This window comes from Chelonoidis abingdonii, chromosome 1 (assembly GCF_003597395.2).
Source record: "Chelonoidis abingdonii isolate Lonesome George chromosome 1, CheloAbing_2.0, whole genome shotgun sequence".
NCBI classification, from domain to species: Eukaryota; Metazoa; Chordata; order Testudines; family Testudinidae; genus Chelonoidis; species Chelonoidis abingdonii.
Genome location: NC_133769.1, coordinates 42637353 through 42657348, shown reverse-complemented (window position 1 = coordinate 42657348; position 19996 = coordinate 42637353). Strand labels below are relative to the sequence as shown.

Sequence of the window (19996 nt, the reverse complement as noted above, 5' to 3'; positions counted from 1 at the left end):
ACTTCCCTGCGTGCGTCACACTGCTGGAGAAAGCAGACTTGCTTCCAGTGGCAGCTGTTCTCATGAATTATGGATTGTCATAGTTAAAAGAATACTAGACACAGCATTTCTTCTTCATTAGGTACAGCTGATAAATCTCAGGTACGCAGGTCTTTCTTATCATCTCTGTCTGCACCCCATTGTGGAATTACATTTGACCTTTTTCTCTGATGTTGATCAGTTTGCCAACACAGCAAGGAAACTGTTTCTCTACCCCCCTCCATTTTCTTTTGGTACTTATGAAGAATTGTAAGAGATGTAGGGGGTTTCATATTTACATGCTGACATCTGATCTACAGAGAATTTCATCATTTCCCTCTCTGTTATAGGTTGTAATATGAAACTATGGAAATTCAAAGGCAGTGGCTCCATTGCTTCATCTGGTAGTTACACACTTTTGAATGGCCATAAGTTTAGCAGGCGAATTACTGAATTTTTAAAAGATAATCTGTACCCAGTATTCTCCAACAAGTGAGTTATGGAACAAATCTAAGATCCTCACTCACGTTTTACACTGTACTTCACTCTGTTGAACTCTGACTGAATTCATTAGGAGTTCCATGTGAAAGGAGTGAGTACAAATCTCAGGATTCGGTCTAATAACTTTCACAATCCTATGTGCAGTGGTTTGTCGGTGTGTACAAGCAAAATATTATTATTCAATTTTCCTTCAACCTGAGGGGTGATAACAATTCAGAAAACTCTAGAGGATACATTTGCAGCACAATGGGAGGAATTAGTCCTTAATTATAACAGGAACTACTATTTCACTGAAGCTCTAACTCCAACATATAAACGTATGTTCTATTACCACTGGATTTGGGAAAGGGGAATCATTGGCTTTATTCAAAACATGTTTATTTTATTTTATTTTTGTTCAGAAGTATGGTTAATCAGGCTTTATTACTAGAGTTGGGCAAAAAAATTTTTTTCAATTTGCTGGCAATTCCAAAAAAATTAAAAAATATTAAAAACAATATTTTAGGTTGACCCAACAAACAAAATTATTGGTGAATCAAAGAGTAAAATAAAATTTGTTTGGGGCAGAATGAAACGTTATATTTTAATAAAATTTAAATGTTTCATTTCAGTTTTGACCATTTTATGTTTTTAATTTTTTAAAAATATAATTAAAAGAAAAGTCATTTCAAACTAAAAAATCAAAAGGATCCATTTAGAAAATGTCAAAATGAAATAGTTTGAATTTTTTTAAATTTCCAAACAATTTTGGCAAAGCCAGTATGCATTCACTAAATGTTTTGGTGTCACTGAATCTGTGATTGTCACTGAAAAAGGCTGAGTACAGAAAACATTCACTCAGTTCTATTTATGACATGCTGCTGTTTGGAAGTTATAATAATTTATCAATTCCTAAGAGATGTGCCAGGATTCAAAGACCTTCCAGATGTGGAAAATATTCTCTTCCCACTTCTATCCTTTGGTAAATCTAAAAATATAGCGTCTAATCTATATGTGAATGAACACTTGGAACATAGATACTTATGATAAATTTTTGTAAATTTATACAGGGATCCACTACTGTTTGTACAAAATAAAAAACTATAGCAAAGAGTTGGGTGATGGGATCATGTGGTACTTTTTTATTTTTTTCAAAAGTCCTCACCAGGTGGAGACCACAGATAAACCACAGGAAATGCACAAGTTATACAAAAAATTCTAGTACAGGGTAGAAGGTTAAGGAAGGAATATTTTCATCCATGTCTATTTGTAGTTTAAAAAATAATGTAGAATATGAGGCCATATTTTTTCAAAAGTCTTGAAAATGACTCACCTAAATATATCCTAAGAAGTGTCAGTATATACTGAGACTGCCATAGTAAAACATGATGCAACAAATTAGTGCTAGCTAGGGCGGATCATTTAAAAAGATCTGGGTTTTCCAAAATGTGTTTATTTTTGTAATCACCAGTTGTCACCCATAAAAAAGATTTGCATGTTGGCAAACCTGTGCTCAAAGGTACTTGAATTCTGACACGTCTCTGCATTCATGCAGTACAAGTCAAGAAAAGAATAACGTTTACAATTGAAAGTGAGTGCGTTCTTGCCAACGTACATCTATTAGGAAGTGTTCCCACTCTTGACCATGGGAAAGTCTACAGATGACTTACTGTTGGTGTCAAGACTTTCACATAGTTCAGTTTTGACCTCGCCATTTGGTCTGTCATTCCCTTTTTGGATCAGTTTGCTTTGCATTGTAGCAGCTGTCACAACAGCCTTGAAGCTCCTCTTCCGTTTTTGAACATTCTGCTCTGGATGAAAAATGATAATATAAACCTTGGGCATGTAGAGCATGCCCAGAGATACTGAAGCACTTAAACTCATGGAGACAGTAAGTGTTGTTGTCTGGATGTACATCTGGGGGGGGAAAAACAACATAAAAACCAACGTTTGTATGACCGATAGAAAATACATAGGCAAATGCATTAATTATCTTAAAAATACTAACTGAACATGGAAATGGCATCATGACAGTGTGCACATTAGAAGGAAGCTTCACTCGGATTATCTTTAATTATAGCCAAGTATTCTTTTTTCTTCCACGAAAGAGTGGGTGGTAGAAGCTGCTAATGCTTATTAAACTCCATTCCCCTCAAAATAATTAAGCCTCTGAACCACCTACATTTTCAGATTATAAACAAATATGTCTGTGACGACATAATATACAACGAGGATGACAACAAGGTTAGCCCTGTATCATCTATTCTAATAAACAGAAGCTTCTGGAATAATATGCCATTCACTGATGCACCAGTGCATGCAGTACTGTTCAACTGGCAACACGCTTAACACAGAATCTAATGAGAAACATTTGATTTAGTGTTTGACTCCTGTGCCTGGAAGAAAATGAGTTTCCCCACAGTGAAGCTTGAATACCATTTCTTTTAACATTTGTACATTACAGTTGAATTCTAATCATACTATTAAATGGTACATAACAAATACTCTTATATGCTATGGACTTTGTAAATAGGAAATTGGAATATAGTGTCTCGAGGGAACCAGTTTGAAAGAGACCTCTGTCCCCTATAGACAAACAGGAAGAATTACCATATCAAAGGGGGTGTTCTGTCTATCACTTATTACTATGAAAACCAAGCTATTCTGATCTTTTCCTGCCTGCCTGGGAAGAAAAGGTGATGATGGCTCCATGGTAATAAACACAGAGGGCAAACACTTATTCAAAAAAGCACATTAAAATACTCATTGTGGCTTTGTTCAACATTTACCTCTCATAGAGGATTTTATATTATTAAACAAGAATTTTACCTACAATTCTACATGACTAACTCCAATTTCTCTTTCTAGCTTGACAATACTGTGACTTTATCAGTAGGAACACTGAGCCCACTCTATGGGGCAGAGTGAAACATATTCCACCTCCTGACAGAGCTCCACCAACATTTAATCTCAGTGTGGGATGTGTTTTTATAGCATAGTGACTATCATCATGAGATACAGTACTAAGAATCTGTCAATAATGTCAATCTCCAGATTAGCTGTTTTCACTACAGCCAATGCCCTCAGTAAATCAGACCTTAGCAGAAAATTAAAGATATAATAAGCTGGCCCAGAATAACCCAAATGGTAGCACATTTTGAGTGTTCTTCAACTCATGAACAAAATTTTTCCGTTAGCTACTTTACTCTTAGAGATCACAAACAGTGCTATCACTTAAAGCACCATTACATGAAAAGTGTAACAGATTCGCTTAAGTGGTGTGAACTCCCACCATGGGGACACTCCACAAACTATCCGTGTTATTCTATAGATAACGTATCAAATCTCGCCAAAAAGCCAACAGTGACCTGTGCAATTTACCACCTGGGTACAGATCTAGCACTTTTAAACCTGATAACACCTCGGATACTAAATGTCGAGTTGTCATTCTCCATGGAGTTGTTTGTGTGCAACTGTCAGGATAATAAGGTCCAAAGGATTTTGCATTTTGTTACTGGAAGTGGTATGTAGCACTTCTTCATTTAAATAATACATCACTATAATAGCTCCAAAAGTGGATAAACCCCAATTATGTACTCACAGCAGTCTAAATGTGGAGTAATGCCACTAATTTCAATCAAGTTGATCTGGATTTACATTGGCGTAACTAAGAGCAGAGTTTGACCCACAGAATGCTTTAAGATTTGTCCAGGTAACCTTATATGGTTAAAATAACTGGAAGGTTTTTCTAACTTTATATGGAAAGATGTTTGCACATATATGAAATGCATATTTTACATACAAATGGCATCAATGCCTGTTGGCTGCTTTAAATAGTGAATATAATCTGAAGACAAAGCACATTACAGACATCATTCCTGCCAATAGGACTATTGAGCAGCTAATAATTGTTTTTCCTTTCAGGTTCCATTTTTTTGACGCAGCTAATATGCCCTGTGTTTTACCGACTGAGAAGGAGACAAGTGGATTCCATTCATTGCTGAAGTAAGCTTAAACCTATTGTTGGCATAATTTAAACCCAAAGAGTTATAATTTACACTCCAAGGATCTTATTACTGTGGACTACGTTGCCCCACTTAGACCGAGCCGTGCAATGTGAAAGGGGAAACTCCGTATGATGTGTCTCAGGAAGCCAATTTCTTCCCTGAGCTCCCAAGTACATAGTGTGGATGTTCAGGCTGCACCATTCATACTGTGCCTGCCGCCTTCCTATTTCTCCACAACTTTTGGAGGGAAGTGTTTATCCCCACAGAGAGAACAGTTCTCTTTTCCTTGTATGCTGGTGCAAGGGCCAGATAAAATCTGCCTGTATATTATTACTTAAAACTGAGCTTTAGAAAACATGTGCAGTAAAACACCAAATATGCTAAACTTGATTTCACATTCTCACATAGTTTGAAATTAGCTCCTGATTCATCCAAAGCTTAGCAGTGACCAAGGTTTGTTCAAAACTGGGCCTCATCTGTGGATTGAAATCAGGCAGTTTGTAGTTTCACACGGTTTCCATTTGGAACTAAGCGAAACTTGGCCTTTTTCACTGAGTTTTACTTTAAAGTTCTAGGTTTATTCCAGTCTGAAACTCAAAATGAAACTCAGGGAATGCAAATATGCACAGAGCAGGACCAAAGACAATGTTGCATAAATCCACAAAAATGGAGCCACCTAGTTTTGCACAGTTCTGCTTACATTTAGAGAGGCTCAAACCAAAATGTAGGATACAAACACTCCCAGGTTTGGAGAAGGGCGGCTCCAAACTTTGTAACGGGGCCCCGTCTTGTCTTATATCGCTCATCTCTACAGTAGTTCATAACCCAATTAGCCCAATCAGTTCTACAATAAGTAAAGAACATATAGGCATGGGGAAAGAAGGAAAAAAAACTAATAGCCTTCTGGTACTGCAACTAAAGACCATCAGAAAACTGGTTTTTGCGTGTAATGAGAATGGATAGTGCTTGAACCAGTTCCCATTCCTATTACCATCCTTGTCATAAAAAGGATTTTTTCTATTGTGATACTTTCTGTTTGTCCCGTAGAGCACCCTGTTGCTGGGAGCTGCTATTGCTGATTTGATTGCATTTGCTCTCTACTGCGTCACTGCCGTCTTTCTCCATTCCAAATGAAACAAACCCAGAACCCAAACTTTGGGCCTAATACGGCCCCAGTGCCTTCAAATGGTTTGGATCAGGCCCCTTTATAAGAGTTATCCATTGCTAAAATTGCGTCTGCCTGCAAATTTTCTCTGGATTTTACCAATCTAAGCTTCAACTGAAAAAAACAAAGTTTTTGCCTTTCAGGTGGCAAAGATAAGTTTTAACTGTTGTGTTTTTTAATCAGACACCAGACATACTGAAACATTAGTGCTAAAATAGGTGTAACCAAAGCCTATTGTTCTCAGTGATGCACTACCGCTGAAACTTAATTATGGCTACTTAAATGCTAAGATTGTCAAGCATTTTACTGCTAATTATTTTACCAGGAATATTGAGATGCTGTGATTAACACAGTGCTGCTGAACATACCTGTCAAATTCTCATGTTCCATTAATAACAAGGCTTCATGTTTTGATTATGGAATTGTTTGATTATTTGGCTAATATTAGGGTAAAGGTGGTGTCTTATATCATCTGAAACTTAGTCCACTAACAGAGAAATCTGCCTAGAGCCCTGAGTGGAGGAATCCGTTGTGAACAAGTATGTTGTACCCACGATTTGAGTGTTGCGCTGACTTTCAATTAGTGTCTGGTTGACTTCAAGAAAAACATTGCTGAGGGGTCCTATTCTTTGCAGGTCCAACCCTGCAAGGTGATAAGCACCAACTCCCGCTGAAGCCAATGGGAGCTGAGGGCACTGAACAACTTGCTAGACTTGTAAAGGCTGTCTCTTGATCACCTTACTGCATATCCACATTGCAGCATTCAGCTCAGCTAGGAGGCAGTCTGACAGCCCCTGTGCTTAAACACTCCGGGCCTGATTCTCTGTTCTTCTGCAGATTGTACCATCATTTATAGTAACGCAAAACAAGTGCAAAGGACTACACAAGATGAAGAGCAAAGGGAAAAGAGCCTCTCCATGTCTAGTGCCAGACCATTCTCTTATGATGGTCTTTTCAATCTTTAAAATTCGCTCCTCCGGCACCCTGCCAGAGCCCAGGTCTAGTGAACTACAGAACATTATATATTTGGTTTAACTTTTGTCTGACTCTTATCTTCTGTTTGATTTTATTCCTGACAAAAGGATAGCAGCTTTTTAATCACTGTGCATTGCGGGTAGTTTTATCCTTCTGTGTAAATAAATGGCTGGCTACTACACCAAGAGCTGCACTAAAAATCCATAAAATAAATGAACAACAACAAAGGCAGCTCAGTTCAATAAGCTAGCAAATACTAAATGATCCTCCGTGTGTCTTACAGTAGTAGTTAACCTTAAGATATAGGAGTCTAGGAGTTAGGCTGCCACCACTGGGGTAAGTTTAAAAGAACTACATAGACACTTAGGCCAAGTCTATGCTACCACTTACTTAGATATAACTTACATAACTCAGAGGTGTGAATAAGCCACCCTCCTGAGCAACATAAGTTACACCGACCCAAGCACCAGTTTGGACAGTGTCTCCCGCCGACACAGTTACTGCCTCTTACAGGGGTGGATTTATTATGCCTCTCTCCTATCGGCATAGAATGTCTTCACCACACGCACTACAGCAGCACAGCTGTGCCGATGTAGCACTTGTAATGTAGCCTAGCTCTTTAAACCCCTCCCAAACTACACCTCTTTTGTTCAGCAAAGCCTCTTCCCAAGTTCGGCCATAACTGAGACTGTTGTATCCTCACATTTGGCTGCTGGGAAGGAGGCTTCTTCTTTATGTACTGTGTTTATACTGTGTCCATCACCATGGCATCTGAGTGCTAGCTATGTAGTGTAATCCTCTCTGACATTTTAGGACCATATAGTATAGTCTGTGTCTTAGTATATAGACAGTGGGTGTATTCTTAGCATCTCTTGGACGATCTGTTCTAGCTGGCTTGGAGGCGGGGGACTTTCTTATTGCCTCCTAATTGTTGTTAGGAGAATCTATGACTGGATCGAGGTTTGATCTACTCTATCTGTCTTCCTGGCTCTGCACCAGGGGTTCTCAAACTGGGGCCATGACCCCTCAGGGGGTCACAAGGTGGTTATATGGGAGTCATGAGCTGTAGGACTGACAGCCCCAAGCCCCCACTAAATTAAATTATCCCCCCATTTTTAACTTATAAGGGGGGACAAACTCATAGGCTTGCTGTGTGAAAGGGGTCACCGATACAAAAAGGTTGCAAATCACTGCTCTATGCTGTATGCCACCAACTCCTACCTGCCATTTGCAACTGCCACAGCGCCTCCTGCTGGTGCCAGTCTAGTGTCTGAGACTTTGAAGCTCTTTTCCCTTTTGTCCTCATTTCTCATATGCCCCATCTTTATGCCCCATCTGCTTCCATGGCTGCTGGGGCATATCAGACCACCTCATAGCTGGAGGAATACACTGCATTTCCTCTTTCACTGCAAGCTAGCACTTTGATTGGAGAAGGAAGGAACACAAGGCCCAGTCTCCCTGTAGCTGTGGTGCACACAGTATGAATCTTTTCATATACTGAAATCATGCATTCCCCATCCCTCCTGCAACAACAGAAAACAGACAGGGAAGGGAGAGAAGACCCAATCCAATCCCTTCCTCCTAAACTCAGATGAGTGCTTTATTCAACTGCACAACCTTTTCTTTGAGGCTATCTTTCGTTTTGTGTGGTGCTGCTTGCTCCATTGGATCACAATATCCAGGATGGCACATTCTGACTGATGAATCAGAAAGCAGTACCTGGCATCAATTTCATAAGAAAGCACAGATGCAGAAGAAACCGGTCAAGCTGCAGGTAAATGTTTTATAACCCAGTAGGCCAGAGATTAAAGCCAGGTAGGAAGCAGCTCTAACTGGGGTCAAGTAGCACAGTTAATAAAAATATTCCACCTTCTCTGCAGAAATCCCTAAAATTTGGATCTGTAGATTTTTGTTATTTCTATTCATGGTACTGTGAAAGCAAGATCCAGTCTTGCTTAAAAGAAAGCATTACAAATATAACCATTATATTTAAAGATATCATGATTTTCATTATTTTGCCCCAAAATACATGAAAATACAAAGCCAGAGTCTGTGGACAAGATTTTGCTTCAAACCTCTTTGTGGGTTAGAAAATATGGGGAACTAATCAAATATTTTTGATCCTTATTAAATATTCTTTTGCCAAACCTATCAATTAAAATCAGGCTGTGAGAGAAAACTGAAATCTCTCCCACCGTTTCATTTGCTTATTATCATTAACAGTAAACACAGATTTGATCCTGTGTACTGCACAGGAGACTGGGAAAACCAATTCTGGCTTTCTTATCTATTTTACCTATACATTTCAGTAGCTTTCAGATTTTAAGGGGAAGGAAAGATCTGAGGGTAGATCTCAAATTAAATGTGCATGAATGCATGAATTGGTATAAAGCTGAAGTGACGTCATGAGAGCTATGGAAACCTATAGCCTCAATGGAGCCCATATGTACCTGTACTCCCCAAGATTAATGATGATAATGGCTCCACTGCTCAGATATTTTTCATTTAAGTCTTATGTCTATAAGCATCTCATTTTTATCTAAAAATTCTTTTGTTGTGACAAGGGAATAGTTTTCTTTTCATATCATTTGTTATTTTAAATAATGTAACAATATAAAGGGCTCAATTTTGCAACCCACTCTTGGAAGGTCATATGTCCAGTAATTGGAGATGACAAATATTACATAGGTCATTGATATGATAAGTAACAACTACTTTTAACTGCTAGTACTTTCCCAAAAATGCTTTCCCACCTGGTGCCTGAAGTTATTCTATGATGGGACTCTCAAGCTCGCTAAAACAAATCCCAGAGTGTTCTTTCCACTTCAGCCTGACACAAACTCTGGGAACATCTACTCTGCATCTGGGATGTGTAATTCCCAGTTTGGGTAGATGGACATGCACTAACTCTGCTCAAACTTGCAGACTAAAAATAGAAGTATGGCCAAAGCAGCATGGGCAGTGGCTTGGGTTAGCCACCTGAGTGCATACATAGAATCTCATTTAGAGATCTAGCCCGAGACAGCGCCTGCACAGCCACAACCTCACTGCTATTTTTAGCAAGCTCACTAGCTGAAGCGGAGCCTACAAGCTGGGAATTACACCTCCCAGCTGCTGTATAGACATATCCAGGGTGGCTTCCAGAAATAGTTTCTAATGAAGAGTGTAATAAGCCTCTGTCCCAAATCTGGACCTTAGCGTCCAAAATCTGGGTGCTTAGCATGAACCTCCAAGCTTAATTACCAGCTTGGATCTTATCTTGCTGCCACCAATCAGGATTCTGAGTACCTGATAAACTCTCTGGTCTCCCCAAACCTTTCCCTGGGGGACCCCCAAGACTCAGATGCCCTGAGCCTCCAACAAAGGGAAATAACCCACTTCCCTTCCTGCTCTTTACTTCCTCCCAGATTTTCCCGCCCTGGGGATACTAGGAGATTTCCCTGCTTCAATCCCTTGAAACACAAAACAGAGAGGACGATTTACCTTCCCCCCTCCTTCTTCTCCCCCCTCCCAGTCTTTCCCTGAGAGAGACAGTACTCCTGGCACAGAGATTCCTATCCCCTTGCCTTAACTAGGAAAAGAAAATCCAACAAGTTTTAAAAAGAAAGCTTTATATAAAAAAGAAAGAAAAAACACATGACATGATCACTGCATCAAGATGACATAACACAGGGCTATTGCTTAAAAGAAAATATGAATAATCAGCCTTATTCAAAAAGATATCCAATTTAAACATTCCAGCAACTCCACACATGTAAATACAAAATACAATATAAACCTATTGCTTTTCCTTTTGTACTCACAACTTGGGAACAGAAGGGTAGAAAGAAGCTTGGAGATAGAAAAAAAAAAACTCTTCCCTCATAGCCGAGAGAAACAAACAGACAGAACAAAGACAAAACACACCCAGAAGTTCCCTCCCTCACTTTGAAAAATCCGGTTTCCTGATTGGTCCTCTGGTCAGGTGTTTGGTTCCCTTTGTTAACCCTTTACAGGTAAAAGAAACATTAACCCTTAGCTATCTGTTTATGACAAAGAGGAACTAGAACTTCAGATTAGGACAACTCTAGTCCAAACAAACATAATTCTTGGAACCGATTCAGTGAGGGACAAGTGAACTCCAGTTCCCTCACCTAGCCCCAAATATCCAGTCATGACCACTCAGCAGCACCCTTTTCCTCATTCCTCTCTGCAGAGTCATGGTCATCCAATGCCCCCTAAAAATTCCCTCACTTCATACACTACCACCTGTACCTTGCTTTCTCTACTCCAGTTCTGGTAAAGGGGCCATCTGGACACCTTCCAATGCATCAGAGGAAAAGAGCAAGAACAGGCCGCTAGGCTTTCTCTAGCCCTGAAAACAAATAAGGTAAATGGGAGTCTGGGACTCTAAGAGGAAGGCTGTGCGGGGAACAGAGTACACAGCAGCATGAAAATTGCTCCAAACTAAGTCGAAACTCAGCCCAGTTTCCATGACTTGCTTTCATAATGAAACCCCAGAAAAGACATTTTCCCCTTCTTTCTGTTGTTGAAAGAGGTCTCACAGACATTATAACCTCTGGAGACCCAGCCTGCAGCCTGCTAAGTAACCTCTGGTAAAGGAGACTGTACTTAAAATATTGTATTGTAACATGTGGGAAAAATTAGTAAGAGATATCAAATGTTGTGAACATTGGAAATCCCCAGGAAAAAAGCTAAGTTAAAACAGTTATGGTTCAGTTTTGTTTAATTTATAATGGTTATTCTGTTTTAGATAGAAAACAACAGATGTTTGAAAGTAATGCTATTTAAAGTTTAAGTTCCTTCTACAAATACCTTAAATCTCCTCCTGCACCTTGGTCCATCCTCTCTAACATTCAAATGCAAGCTCGCCCCACACACTCAGAGAAAACTCTACAGATTGGCTTGCAAAACTCCAGACTCACTTTTTACTAATAGGTGGAAGGTTTGACTATTCTCCCTTCTCCTGACACAGATCAGATACCACAGCATCTCACAGACTACATTCCATGCACCACACCACTTCCGTTCATTACACCACTGTGAGTTGTCCACCCTAATGTAATCCATTCACTCCACAATCCATATTGTGAAGAGGCCCCACTGTGTACACACTGGCTTGAGTTCAATCTGTAAAATGCCCATTCTACACAAAGATCCTGATATTCAGAAATGATACACACCAAAAACTTAAATTACACTCAGTGGGAGCTATGGTTCACTGCATCTGAAAAATGCTCTGCAATCATAGAATATTAGAGTTGGAAGAGACCTCAGTAGGTCATTTAGTCTAAACCCCCTGCTCAAAGCAGGATCAGTCTCCAAACAGAATTTTACCCCAGTTCCCTAAATGACCTCCTCAAGGATTGAGCTCACTTCTTCAGATGCATGGAGTGAAAACAAAACAGTCTTCAAAAACAGATGTCAAAGAGAAACTGCAGAGCTACAATTCATTTGCAAACTTAACACCATCAATTTGGGATTGAATAGGGACTGGGAGTGGCTGGCTCACTACAAAAACAATTTTCTCTCTCTTGGTATTTACACCTTCGCATCAATTACTGGGAGAGGAACACATCCACCCTGACTGAATTGGCCTTGTTATCACTGGTTCTCCACTTGTAAGGTAACTCTCTCCTCTTCATGTACCTGTATCAGCCATGTTAGTCTGTATCTGTAAAAGCAGCAAAGACTCCTGTGGCACCTTATAGACTAACAGACAGTTTGTTAGTCTAGAAGATGCCACAGGACTCTTTGCTGCTTTCATGTACCTGTACATTTATGCCTGTATCTGTAATTTTCACTCCATGCATCTGAAGAAGTGGGTTTTTATCATGAAAGCTTATGCCCAAATAAATCTGTTGATCTTTAAGGTGCCACCGGACACCTCGTTGTTTTTGTGGATACAGACTAACACGACTACCTCTCTGCTATAAAACAGCCTCTGATTCTATAATAATTAACCTGCTAGTAGGCTTGGTTTTAAAATGTTTTTATTTATTTTAATGCATATGGCACAAATGACAGAGTTCAAGTACTTGACAGAAAAAGTACTAAATGAAGTACATTTGTTCGGAAGATAATTTTATTTAGCATCTTTAAGCAGGGCATAATTAAGTTACTGGGTCACACAAAATGATTGAGGCTTACATAAGTAACAGCTGGTTACCCCAATGGCTGTACAGCTGCAGGGCAGCCTTTGGCAAGAAAATCTGTGCAAACACAAATAATGTACTATGCTAATGGACACAATATAACGAGCAAGGAAACAACTAAAATGGAAAGACAAAAAGAAAATCAAACAAGTCCCTTTAGACCTCAGCAAGCATTTCAATTGCAATTAGTACATGAAAATCTTACAGAGCACTACCCTTATTTGGAAATGTTAGTAGAGTTGATTTCTTATATCAGCGGACAGAAGAGCGCCCCTCAGCTGCTGTAAATTGATACAGTTTATTGACTTCAATTAAATTACAAAGCTGCACCAATTGAGGTCCAGTGATTATAGGGTAATTAGAATATTTTTCACAACTGTCCTCTCCCATCTTTTAGAAGAAAAATAAGCAAGCTGCAATTTAAATGGTCATAATTAGACAAAACTATGTGCGTGATGGATTTATGCCAGAAAATCAAAAAGGAATCCTACAAAAAGGGGAAATGTGGACAAATTGCTAAGGATGAGTACAACAGAATAGCATAAAGCATGTAGGGACAAAATCATAAAGGTTAAGGTTCAAAATGCGTTATACCTAGTAAGGGACATAAAAGGCAATATAAAGTTCTTTAAATATATTAGGAGAAAAACAAGATGAAGGAAAGTGCAGGTCCTCTATTTAGCAGAGAAGATGAGCTAACAACTGATGACATCAAGAAGACTGAGGTGTTTAATGCCTAGTTTGCTTCAGTCTTCATGAAAAAAGACAATAGTGACCAGATTCTCAGCACAATTAATACTGAAAACAAGAGGGATGGAATGCAAGCCAAAAGAGAGAAAGAACAGTTAGAGAATATGCAGATAAGTTAGATGAATTCAGGCTGGCAGGGCTTGATGAAAGTATTTTCATGTTAAAGCAGTCTCAGATGATAAATTCATTTTAAGAACACTTTCACAGCAGATTTGACAAAACGCAAAGAAGGTACCAATGTAAGATTTCTAAAAAAAGCTACAGCACTCGACTCAAGATTTAAGAATCTGAAGTGCCTTCTAAAATCTAAGAGGGATGAGGTGTGGAGCATGTTTTCAAAAGTCTTAAAAGAGCAACACTCCGATGTGGAAACTGCAAAACCCGAACCACCAAAAAAGAAAATCAACCTTCTGCTGGTGGCATCTGACTCAGATGATGAAAACAAAGATGCGCTGGTCCGCTCTGCTTTGGATTGTTATCGAGCAGAACCCATCATCAGCATGGACGCATGTCCTCTGGAATGGTGGTTGAAGCATGAAGGGACATATGAATCTTTAGCATATCTGGCACATAAATATCTTACAATGCTGGCTACAATAGTGCCATGCGAACACCTGTTCTCACTTTCAGGTGACATAAACAAGAAGTGGATAGCATTATCTCCTGCAAATTGTAACCAATCTTGTTTGTCTGAGTGATTGGCTGAAGTAGGACTCTGCTTTACATGCTAAAGTTTTACACTGTTTTCTTTTTGAATGCAGTTATTTTGTTTACATAATTCTATATTTGTAAGTACAAATTTCATGATAAAGCAGCGGTGGGCAACCTGCAGCTCGTGGGCTGCTCATGGCCTGTCAGGGTAATCCGCTGGCAGCCCACGAGGCAATTTGTTTACATTGACCATCTGCAGGTACAGCCACCTGCAACTCCCAGTGGCCACTGTTTGCTGTTCCCAGCCAGTGGGAGCTGCAGAACAGCGAACTGAGGCCACTGGGAGCTGCCGGTGGTCGTGCCTGTGGACGGTCAATGTAAACAAACTGTCTCGCAGTCCGCCAGTGGATTACCCTGACAGACCATAGGTTGCCCACGACTCTGATAAAGAGATTGCACTACAGTACTTGTGTTAGGTGAATTGAAAAATACTATCTCTTTTGTTTCTTGCAGTACTTCTTGTTGTAATAAAAAATAAATATAAAGTGAGCACTGTACACTTCATATTCTGTGTTGTAACTGAAATCAATATATTTGAAAATGTAGAAAATATCCAAAATTATTTAAATAAATAATATTTTATTCTTGTTTAACAGCGCGATCAATCACCATTTTTTTCATCATGCAATTAATCACGATTATTTTTTAATTGATTGACAGCCCTATTATAAATAATAATCATTAATCTTAGATAAAGCATTTTCTCTGGTGCTATGATTCCTATGCTGGATTCAAACCCAGCACACAAAAGATTGCTCATTTTCAATGTTGTGCCAGTGCTTTAAACCTGACAGACAAGCCTCTTGATTATGATTTTTCAGACTATTCAGAGTGCCTCTACAAATCTGTTGTAAGGATCAAATAAGAAGACAATCCACCTTTCAAGGAAACACTGGTTCAGATGTGCTAGCAGGCTAATGGTTAAATTTCTCCCCCCATCCTCCCCACACACTCATTTTTAGAAATAATTAACATTTCTTCTCCATATTTATCTGTTTGCAAACTTTAATTAACACTTCTAATTATACTACTGAATGTATAGGAAACTGTTGCATGCTACCAGTTATATAATATCCCAATTACTATTTACTAAATAATTATTTTCTAGCATTATAGACTAACAGTCATCTTTAGAATTATTAGTTACAATTCCAAAGCAGCTAAATGAACACAAGAACAACCTTTTCTTTCAAACTAATGAGAAAATCTAGCTGCTTTCCCATTAGTGAATTTCACTCAAGGAACTGGAATGCAGAGTCTCAAGACTGCAAACTGGTGGGTAGCCAATGGAGCCAAACTAACCAATTAGCCAGTTCCTCCAACCTATCACAGGACTCACCCAAACACATTTTTCTTAGCTGACAGGCCACAACTTGTAAGTGCAATAAAATAATGCCTACAATACATGACAGAAACAGAATCTCATATGATGGATTTGCCTGTTACTGTAGCCCAGGCTTAAATTTGGACTTTCAGGGTTCATAGTAGTCTTGGCTTGACTACATGAGGAATAAAGGAGCCTTTCCCTGCCAGTAGAGGTCAATGTAAGCTTGTTTCAGATGGAAAAAGCTGTGCATGTATCAAATAGGAAGGATAGTGCGGTGATTAGATTGCTAGCCCAATACCTGGGTTCAGCTCTGTGTGTGATCTTAAGCAAGTCTCCTAACACCCAATGGAAGTTAGGTGCCTAGTGGGATTTTCAAAAGCACCTAGATGCCTATCTGAATTTTTTGGTGCCTAAATACCTTTAAAAACCTGTCCCTTAGTCTTTCTGTGGCTCAGTTTGCCATCTGTAAAATGGGGGTAGTATTACTTCCCTGCATCTCGCAGAGGTGTAGGGATAAATTAAAAGATTCTGTGGTGATCAAATATGAAGGTAATGGGGCCACAGAAGTACTGAAAACAGATGATAGCTTACACTGAGTTCTCTCCTACAGAATCTCACCAAACTCCTGCCTGACTCTGGTTGGAATTTTACAACATTTCTGCTTCTCATTCTTATTAAACCTTAAATATTTTTTAAATTAATGGCTAATAAATGTGGGCTGTACAGCAGACAACCCCAACATTAGTCTTCTGAGGGGAAGATGGGTTTTGTTTCATGCTCTGCAATTGGCACAAATAGCAAAAAGGAAATATCCATGGCACAATCAAATATAAATTGTTATTTTATTATTCTTCAACTTTATCACAGTATAAATAATCTGGCTTGAAGTAGTAACAGTCCACCGTGGAATTTCGCACACTATTGTTAGCAAACAGTGGTGGTTCAAGTAAATTGTGCAAAGTGACAAACTGTACTACTGCGAGGCAATATTTCAGAGAGAAGTACCATGCTAACTTGAGATAAAATATATCTGTGGTATAACACAGATAATAAACATACTGTGTTCAGTTTATTGAGTTTCACTGAGAGGCATAATAATGCATGGTTGGCCCCTAAAGCAAAAATCAAAAGTTTGACCCCCTTCATCCAGCAGCTTCCCGCAGCCACCCTTTCTCCTCACTTGGACAACATGTTCACCTGACTCATGCCATTTTCTCTTGACTCCTTCTATATTAAACTTCCTTCCTACATTAAATCCTCTGGGGTCTACACCATTTCCCTTGTCTTGTTCCCCATTCTCTCTTTATTTCCTTATCTTGCTGTCTGTTTCCCCAAGTCTTTTAGAGTATTTTATATTTGTAAATTGATATTCAAGGCATGAGACTGGGCACCTAAATTACATGGAATGGCATTGTCTTTCCCTGATTGGATTACTTAATTTATATAAACAGGAGCATTGAGTGACAAAATCATTAGTGCATTGAGTCTTAGGGGCAGGGTGAAGAGCACTTTAGAGTGAGAGAAGCAGCAGGAGATAAATAGGCATAAGAAAATTTAGAACATCTAAAATTGTTTCCTGTCCTTTTTTGCACAAGAGCATATCTGATTACATGTGAACCCCACATTTAAAAATAGCTGAGATCTTTCCTCTCTGAGGGAGAATGAGAGCAAAATTTAAAACAGATTAAATGTCTGTCTGGCAGACTTTACATTCAGTTTTCTCCTGTCACTTTCTCATCAATTAATTACTCTTACCATCCCATCCCCCAATCTTCCTCCTTGGTTGGTGCCAACATTTGCCAGCTTCCCATTACTCACCGGCAACAGCAGTGGGACTGATTGTCCTCCCTTTCGACATTGAGGTGATGGGTGACCATATGGCTGTAACTTGATATACTTCTCCCTGTACCATGGTAGATGCAGGCAATGATCCATTTCTCACTGTAGTGTCCTGAGGCTGGACCTCATGCAAAGTGTCTCTAGGTAAGGGACCTTTCTGCTGCTCATATTTTCATTCTCTTTGCCCACATTTTTCTCTCTCCTACTTACTAATGTTCATGTTGACAATGCATTGATTTTGTTTGAGAACACCAGTGATTTTAAAATAGCCTTCTTGTCTCATCCCTTTCTCTTATGCCTTGACTCACAAATATGCAAAGCCAATGTGTACACGAGCAGGCGTGGTAGGGTGCTGAGTTGAAAACCCATATTTACATGACTAAATGCTCCATCACAAAAGTACATAAATAAAAAAAAAATGTTTGGGAAAAATGTGATTTTTAAAAGAACTATAAAGAGTATAAAGTTTGTGTTTGGAATGAATCAAAAGTCAGACTAAGTGAATACAATCAGAAATACATTTTTCTACTATTCACTCAGCTTTAAGTCTCTTAGCAAATAACATTTTGTCTGCATAAGATTGGATATCCCATCTTCTCTCTACATCTACATTCCCTTTGTCTCTGGTGTTTGACTTACACTGAACCAACAGAGGAAAGTGACAGATAATGCTAAATTGCTCCTCCCTGTGTTTAGGGATTGCAGGGGACTCCCAATACCAAGTGGTTTTCCTCAACATTAGTGATTCTTTGTCTTGGCCCAGCAAGACCAGAGAACACATTTCTCAATTTTAAAATCTATATTTGCTATGTAAGTATTGATTGCAATGATTTGCTGTGTCTTTCCTTTCACTGCAAACACTGCAACTCGATACAAATGCAAAAGTGAATTAGCATGAGCCCAAACCCCAATTTATGTGTTTGTTGCTGACAGGCCACCCAGTTTATAAGTGCAATATTGAAAACGTTACCCACAGTTACTACAGGATATGACAGAAATGGAGTAGCATTTAAATTTGTTGGTTTAAACGATGAGTGTTCAGTTCCACCCAAGTATCATAGGACTGGACTGTAGTTAGTCTCTGTATGAATGCACTGAGGAGGAAAGTGGGGTGTATTAGGAACATTCTTTCTGTATTGCATCTCCTATACAGCTACAACATCAGCCCTTGTGCATTAGGTTTGGGAGAGACAATATGCTATTAACAGGTATCGTACTTTTTCTACCTCAGCTTACCTTTCTGCTATGGTACAGGCCAGAGTTTAGTCTTTTCAGGACTTTGATATCTATCTGTCTATATTATACAGAATTAAATTTCTGTTAGAAGGAGAGTGACCCAAACTGTCTAAAGGAAACTATTTACTAAATCAGTCACTCACTGTCTTTCTCTCATAGAATCATAGACTTTAAGGTCAGAAGGGACCATTATGATCATCTAGTCTGACCTCCTGCACAATGCAGGCTACAGACTCTCACCCGCCCACTCCTGTATCAAACCTGTTTCTGAGCCATTGAAGTCCTCAAATCATAGTTTAAAGATTTCAAGGTGCAGAGAATCTTCCAGCAAGTGACCCGTGCCCCATGCTGCAGAGGAAGGCGAAACCTCCCCAGGGCCTCTGCCAATCAGCCACGGTAGAAAATTCCTTCCCGACCCCTAATATGGCGATCAGCTAAACCCTGAGCATGTGGGCAAGACTCACCAGCCAGACACCCAGGAAAGAATTCCCTGTAGTAACTCAGATTCCACCCCATCTAACATCCCATCACAAGTCATTGGGCATATTTACCACTAATAGTCAAAGACCAATCTCATTATACCATCCCCTCCATAAGCTTATCAAACTTAGTTTTGAAGCCAGATATGTCTTTTGCCCCCACTACTCCCCTTGGAAGGCTGTTCCAGAACTTCACTCCTCTGATGATTAGAAACCTTCATCTAATTTCAAGTCTAAACTTCCTAATTTGATGGCAGTTATATCCATTTGGTTTCTGTGTCCACATTTACGAGCCTTAAAAATTTCTCTTGCCCTGGTATTTATTCCTCTGATATCACTTTGTAGAGAGCAATTCATTATCTCCCCTGAGCCCTTCTTTTGGTTTAGGGCTCAGGGGAGACTCTTTATCCTGACAAATTCTCTTAAGTCTCCTTTCGATATGGACAGGTTGTTCCATTCCTCGCATCATAACCAGTAGCCCTTCTTGCACTGTTCCAGTTTAATTATCCTTTTAACATGGGAGACCACACACTGACACATTATTCCAGATGAGGTCCCACGTGCTTTGCTATAAAGTGCTAACACCTCCTTATCTCTACTGAAAATACCTCGCCTGATGCATCCTAAGACCTATTAGCCTTGTTCACGCCAATCCAATTGTGGCTCATAGCCATCCTGTGATAAACCAACGTCAAGGTCCTTTTCTCACTCTGGTTACTTTTAACTGATGTATACCCAGCTGTATAACAATAAACTTGTTATTATCCCTAAATGCATGACCTCTCTACTTTTACTATTAAATTTCATCTCTATGACTATTACTCCAGTTTACGAGTCATCCAATCTTCCTGTGT

At 39.3% G+C, this 19996-nt stretch overlaps 1 protein-coding gene across 2 annotated transcripts in view; it reads right to left on the bottom strand.

Annotated features, from left to right (window-relative positions):
• GRM8 (glutamate metabotropic receptor 8) overlaps window positions 1-19996 on the bottom strand; it is a 517546-nt gene that overhangs the window by 16858 nt on the left and 480692 nt on the right. The window contains exon 9 of one of the 2 annotated variants that reach the window (XM_075065157.1): window positions 2169-2415. In XM_075065157.1, the coding sequence (XP_074921258.1) occupies window positions 2169-2415 (247 nt within the window). Of the gene's footprint in view, window positions 1-2113; window positions 2416-19996 lie in introns of both variants that reach the window. The other variant, XM_075065150.1, reaches the window with a different exon arrangement.